Genomic DNA, 7,068 nt, shown 5'->3' with positions numbered 1-7,068 from the left:
CATTAGCTGCTTTATTCCCACTGCTGGGTTGCCTATGGCAGCAGGAGACATGGAGGAGGCTGAAGCTCTCACTCTGTCACTTTCTTTTTAGATGCACATAAACAAGTAGTTGGCCCTCTTAAGTTGTCTTAAATAAGAGAGGGGACTGTGAAAGCAGTTAACCCTAAATAGCCCTCACTGATGAAACAAGGGTGTAACTACAGTAGCCTATGTCCTGTAAATGTGGGAAAACATGTTTAATTATTGGTTACTTTGAACCAAGAACGGTATACAAACTACATGCAAACCATTAAATGTCCCCAACAAAATATGTTTTAAAGTACTCAGTGTAATAGGCCTAAATGGTCTTTAAACTTCCCATAATGTTTTTATTTGAGGATCTTATTGATAATACTGTCATACTTCTTCTTTTCATTTCTACTGCCTATTATTTGCTGTGGAATATTTTGTCTTGTGTCCATTTAGTCATGCTATTGTGTGTAGACTTCCCCTTAATTTGGCTTTCTGCATGTCAAAACATGTCTTCTTTGTTTGTGGGGCAAAGTTAAATTGTATTAAATATTGTCAGGTCTAATTTAAAGGTCAGGATTGTGCTAGTTTTGTTATTAAGAAAGTTGGTGGGAGCTTGTTTGTGACGATGATATGAAAATCGTTCACATCCATTTCAGTCTACATTCAAATGGCCTTTGCAACATTTATATAAAGAATTGATGTCAGCTGATAAACTTAAAATGCATAACTTCAGTTCTCATTTGCTTAGGCAGAGGTGTTTTGACATTGCTATTTATCATTGAAAATATGTGTGATAAGTGATAAAGTTTGATTTAAAATTATATTGTTTAATAATAAATGTCTTGATATTAAAAGTAAAATCTGAATTAAGATACTAATTATTCATTGAATTAAGTCTCATGTTGTGTTCTGGTTATTTTGACCAACGGATTCTCTTTCCCATTGCACTAAAAATTACTGACTTTGCTCACGCAGTATACACCACCATCAACAACAACAAAAAAGGATCTTAATAATAATAATAATAATAACAATTATTATTATTATTATTAGATAATAAGAAATAAGCAATGTTTGTAGGCTTGGAACCAAATTAGATAAAGAATTTTCAGCAAAAAGGGTTAAGATGTATAGGGCTAATCCTAATGTAAGTTTAAAAAATTGTTCAACTTAAATTATTTAGCTTTTCTTCACGATCCGTTCTCTTCTTTGCAGTGCATGAAAGCAAACGGTCGATTATAAAGGCTGTTGTCGTGGTCTGTGGCGCCACTATCTGGTCATACTGGTCCATAAGCAGTGCTTTCTGATTTATCCAAATATATTTTCCTCTCTTTCTTTTATCTTCCCCTACTTTAATTGATTGCCTCTCGTGTACGTGCATAGTCATACACTAAATATTATTTCCAAAGTTGTGGTGTGTGAAATTTCACTATTTTTGCAGGCATATAGACGCACGACGTAGTGACATCACGAACTGGGTTGTCTTTCTGCGGTGTTGCCACGACCGTTTATTTTATGCCTCTTCAGGTTGTTGTTTTTTTCCCCACTAAGTTGCTTATAAATATCATATTAAACATATATCATAAAATTTCTTGTAAATAGAGTCACGTTTTTAGGATTACTAGTGCTCAAACTACCCGAATGATGTGTATGCGTATTAGTAACTTATAGATGTGAGTGCAAAAGAGCGATTGCTTTAGCTGGCTAGTTGTGTATGTGACACATTTACAAATAATTGTTTTTGCAAAAGAACTGGAAATACATTTTAACTTCTGATAAGTATTTAGTGTGTGTTTTGTACACGTTTCAATTATACGTTTATTGTTTATTTTATTTTTCCAGAGAGATCTGGCAACACTGTGGTGCGGTTTCCTTAGTGTTAGCTAAACAACATCACGACCTTTAAAGTGGCCAACCCCGGTCGAATGAAGTCCGGACACAGGTTTTAGCATGTCAAATTTTGCCATGAGTGCACTGTGCCGTATTTTAACTAGGGGAGTGTATTGCGGCCCGTCGTCTTGTTTATCTGTAACGGGACTTCGGGATTTTTGCAGCGGAATCTCGCGACTGGACCGTGCTGGCAGTGACAGGTGTTGCACCTTTAATGTTCCGGTTTAAATACTGTTAATTACACAGGACTACATGTGTGAGAGAGGGCTGCTACATTAAAAAGTTCATTCATTTTTTTTTTTTTAAGTAGATAACCATGCATTCTATACCGCATTAGTAAATTAGTCAGGTGTAGGTATGTTATTAAGAAGGAAAAAAAGAGTCAAACCAAAGCAAAAAAGCTAATTATATGACATGCGTTATGTTCTGTTTTGGCTATTTACAGGTGATGGTCACATAAATAAAGGTATACATTAGCTAGAGCTCTATTCTTATGATTCTATAAACAAGGCCCATGTGTGTAGTCAACACATATCTTTTCTTAAAATAACGTGTTATTAAATCCTGATCTCTTCTGAAAGCAAGTCTCATAATTGTCATTGTTTTGATTGTGTGACAGTCTTCATCTTTGTCTGCTTTGCTCTCTCTTAGCCCTGTAAATTTGACCTACGATGTGTTTGATGGGAAAGGAGACAGCACGCCATTGGTGTTTCTTCATGGTTTATTTGGGAGCAAATCAAACTTTCACTCCATAGCCAAGTCCCTGGTTCAGCGGACTGGCAGGAAGGTATGCCTCCGGTTTCTCCAGTGGTTTAGAGGTGCTGTGGGCGTCAGAAGAGTGTGTGCGAGTGTCCTGACTGTATTTTGTCTAGTTAGGTGCTGACAGTAGATGCTCGCAACCATGGCAAAAGCCCACACAGTCCTGTCTTGACCTACGAAGCAATGACTCACGATCTGAGGCATCTGCTTGGACAGCTGCACATTGGGAAGTGTGTCCTGATTGGACACAGCATGGGCGGCAAGGTTGCAATGACAACAGCTTTGTCACAGGTATTACATGCTGTATAATTTATTTCATGCTTGTACTGTATGTAGCATATTGAAACATCTTTTAGGTCTTCTATTAGGCTAAGGGTCAATGACAGGGCATTCATGTTGATGTATTAATTTATTCAAAAATACATAAAAATGCAATTCATGCATATACAGTGACTTGAGTGCATTCCTTTTATGATGATGATTTTAAATTTATGAATGAAAATTAATTTTGATCTTTTTAAGGGGCATGAAGTCAAAAACTGCATGGTGATACAATTGCCATATCACAATGAAGATAAAAAGACTAATTTAAGAGTATGGCATGGTTATTTAATATTATTAATTGTTTTAGTATTATGTCTTAGAAATTAAGCAGTTTTGGATTTTTTTCTGCCAAATCAAAATCATGTGGTACAGCCACCATGCAGAAACATGTAAGAAATGGTCAACCCTCATTACTGTGTGCCAAGTTCAATAAATCAAATAAGAAGTATCTTATAATTTTACATTTTCATGACAAGACAAGGTTAGTTTGGGTTATAGATAAAAATACCATGAAAATAGATCTTGGTAGTATGCAAGTCTTTATAAAAATATAATACAGTTCAAAAGTTAGGGGTCAGTAAGTTTTTGTTGTTTTACTTTTATTAAGCAAGGATGCATTCAAATTTCAGCTTTACATTACAGAATTTTATTACTTTTTTATTATTTTGTCTATCTAATGCAGCTTAGTTTAGTGGAACGTTTGGTGGTCGTGGACATTAGTCCCTCTCCGACTTCAGCCCACACCAGTTTCCATGCCTACATTCAGGCAATGAAAGAGGTGAAGATAGCCAGTAATATCCCACGTTCCACAGCACGAAGACTGGCTGAAGACCAGCTCAGGAAGATCGTTAAGGTAACCGTATTAATTAACTAGAAGAGTTTGGACTTTTATCAATTAATGTTTTTATCGTTTGTGGTGTTTTTATTGCAATTATAGAATAAATCACGCACATTTATGTTGCTTGCAGGAGCGTTCAGTGCGTCAGTTCCTCCTTACTAACCTGGAGGAGCAAAATGGTCACTATGGCTGGAGGATTAACCTGGAAGCCATCTCAAACCACCTAGAAGACATCATGGGTTTTCCTGATTTTAATAACACCTATGAGGGTCCAACTCTTTTCTTGGGTGGCAGTAGTTCAGCCTATATAAGGTAAATTTAACCACTACTTGTACGTTCACATGTGCTAACTGAATCTCTTTCTATTACTTGTGAATATTTGAATGTCTTAAATGCATGTTTATTTAAAGCTGCAGTCCGTAACTTTTTTTGTTTAAAAATGATCTGAAATCAATATTTGAGCAAGTACATAACCAGCCAGTGTTCAAAACTATTGCCTTACTTTAGCCCGATTCACAACGGTTAGCTTATAATAATGTTTTCTAATTTGAGTGCTCCACATCACGAGTAGACACGCCCCTTATTGCTGATTGGCTACAAGTTTGTTTTGTGATTCGGCCCGAATCAGTTTTCTAAAATGTTTTTGAAAATCACATACCCTGTCAGAACATTAGATTCATCCGTGCTGGAGCCGCGCCGACTCACAACCCACACAAGCTAGATAATTCCGCACACAGCTGCAATTCCAGGTTTTCAAACAGAGATGGCGACAAAGAGGCAAAACGTACGGACTGCAGCTTTAAGCATACATCTGTTTTCTTGCTATGGACCCCTTGTTATTCTCTTAGCTCGGAAGATTACCCTGAAATCCAGAGGCTCTTTCCTTGTGCCGATATCCAGTACATCCCAGATGCCAGTCACTGGATTCATGCTGACAAGCCTTTGGATTTCATCAGCTCCATAATAACCTTCTTACAATCATAGTCCTTGTCTCAGGAAAGGATACGCACAGGTGGGCCCAATCATAAAGGGACAGTGAATGAATTGTAAGGGTATGGACCAAGATGACTTTTAATGAGTTAAATCTAGTCTCTTACCTTATAATGCACAACTGAATCGTTACATAATTCCGGATAGTTAGTGTATTCATTTTTTAATGTGGTATTTGCACTGTGGCTTAACATAGTACATTAAATGCAATTCTATCAAGAGGATATGTAGAAATCTGTCCATGACTTTCAATCAAGGACATTTGTTTGTAGCTCTCAAGTATAACATGTTACATAACAATGGATCCAGTGGCTTTAAAAAACAAAATACTTTAACTTCATGAAATTACTTTTCTTTCAGTATTATGATTTAAAAATGTTTAATTTTATTTTTTCCATAGCTAAATTATAATTGGACTAGATTTACATTTTTCCTTTTTTAATATCTTACATTTTTTAAGCATATTGTTGACATGGACACCCTTTCGCTGTTCTCTGATAAGAAATACAAAGATGTCTATGCAACAGTGTGTGACTTATTTAACTGTTTCCAGCTGAAAGCATCTCTCACAGACTCATCTTAAGATCCGATAAGACCATAACACTTTGACGTACAACCAAGGCTGTGTTTGAATTTTTACTCTTTTTCTGGAAACAGAAAATTAAGTTAAGTGTTTTATTAAAACAGTTTTGTATGGCTTTACAACAAACAAAGATGCTGCAATGTAACCAAGACACCTTTCAGAGCATCAAGAGTTATGATATCAGGTACTACATTTCTGTTAAATACAACTGTTTTACTAGAAATCTTTTTTTTTTTGGCCCTGGGTCTTTTTTCTTTTAAGCCCCTTGTTCTGTGTTTTAAAACCAGTTATGTGTATTTAACAAATAATCAATAAGCAGATCAAATACGTAAGCATGTGATTAAAAAACCTGTTTCGGTGCTTGTTCGACTATTAGATGCCGCACAGTTTAACTTTTTGTAACATGTACAAGTATGTTAGTGTGATTTATCACAGAGAGAGAACAATGTGCCTACCTCTGCACACTGTTTGTCATTTAATCTTGGTAGATTTATTAGTTATCTGTAGGTTTATCACTATTATGAATAGTTATTGACGTACCAAAGCAGGGGGTTATGGAAAGATTTTCCTTGACCAGTGGTGTGCTGACATTGTGTGTTGCACACATTTAAGAATAAACGTACATGTACTGTTTTTGGCAGTCTTTAGTATAAAAACTGCTGTTATAAGGGGATATTTTTGTTCATTGTGAAAGTGTCGATGTTTGTAAATGAGTATTTTGTATATTCATATACAGTACTGGTTATATAAATGTATACTATATTAAATATATATTTATGATTACAATATCGTAATGATTGATAAATCAAGAAATATGCTGCAAAATGACATATCCTTAATGTCAGTGTGTGTTTTCTCATGTCACGTAATAATTGTAGTGAATGTGTATGGTGGAACACTAGAGCAGTGTTTCCCAACCTTCCCAATCCTTTTTTAATATTTTAAATTGCTAAAATGTTCAAAAAAAGCATCTATTATATAATATCCATTTCTGATGTCGCCAATAATTAGAGATGCACTGAAATTCCGGCTGCCGAAAATTAGTTCACCGCTCAGGTTTCACTTTCACGTGGTGTGATGCTCTGCGTATTATCCCGCTCTATGCGTGTGTGTGCTCCGCTCAGTCGAGCGCTCCACTCATATACCGTTCATGCTCAGGGCCGTCGCTAGTGGGGTGAAAGGTGGTGACAATTATAGGGGCCCACGGCTGAGGGGGGGCCCCCGGCGATCTCAACCGACTGGCTGAGGCCAGCCTAAATAGACGCTCAGGACAGTTGACGGGTCACTGCTGCTCGTCGTCACGAAAGCTTATCATTTGCACGTGTTTTTAAGCCTTGCCAATTTAAACATTCAAAAGAGTTTAAAGCATTCAAACACAAGACGCGGAAAAACTCCACTGAGTACTCGCACGCAGAGAGCCGCGTCTCACGGACAGCAACACCGAACCAAGCTCTCCTTCGCGTCCTCCTGCACCTAAACGAACAAATACAAATCGCAGTTTAAACATGCAAACAGAAAAAGACGTGAAAGAGCCCAATTCAGCACCCGCACACGGTGTTCTGTGCGCACAGGGCGCACGCAGAGAGGCGCGTCTCAAAGCGCTTGAACACCGAAATTTGCCTCTTCTTGCTCTTGTACCGACAAATACATACAAAATTATGTCAAAATACCC

General features: G+C 37.0%; 1 protein-coding gene across 1 annotated transcript; it reads left to right on the top strand.

Annotated features, from left to right (window-relative positions):
* Window positions 1-1,877: 1,877 nt before the first annotated feature.
* Window positions 1,878-5,153, top strand: abhd11 (abhydrolase domain containing 11). The gene is made up of 6 exons (XM_016573144.1): window positions 1,878-2,102; window positions 2,554-2,689; window positions 2,779-2,952; window positions 3,668-3,838; window positions 3,954-4,135; window positions 4,672-5,153. Exons 1-6 carry the CDS (start codon window positions 1,963-1,965, stop codon window positions 4,805-4,807), a joined length of 939 nt encoding a protein of 312 aa, XP_016428630.1. The 5' UTR covers window positions 1,878-1,962; the 3' UTR covers window positions 4,808-5,153.
* The last annotated feature ends 1,915 nt before the right edge of the window (window positions 5,154-7,068 follow it).

This window comes from Sinocyclocheilus rhinocerous, unplaced genomic scaffold, assembly GCF_001515625.1.
Source record: "Sinocyclocheilus rhinocerous isolate Xijiao unplaced genomic scaffold, SAMN03320098_v1.1 scaffold682, whole genome shotgun sequence".
NCBI classification, from domain to species: Eukaryota; Metazoa; Chordata; class Actinopteri; order Cypriniformes; family Cyprinidae; genus Sinocyclocheilus; species Sinocyclocheilus rhinocerous.
This window is presented reverse-complemented; position numbering and strand designations above follow the sequence as displayed.

Excerpts from the sequence above, each read along its gene's own strand:
- abhd11 (XM_016573144.1), top strand. The coding sequence starts at position 1,963 with ATGTCAAATTTTGCCATGAGTGCACTGTGCCGTATTTTAACTAGGGGA. Across the intron at positions 2,953-3,667 it reads TGACAACAGCTTTGTCACAG|CTTAGTTTAGTGGAACGTTT; the intron begins GTATTACATGCT and ends TATCTAATGCAG. Across the intron at positions 4,136-4,671 it reads AGTAGTTCAGCCTATATAAG|CTCGGAAGATTACCCTGAAA; the intron begins GTAAATTTAACC and ends TTATTCTCTTAG.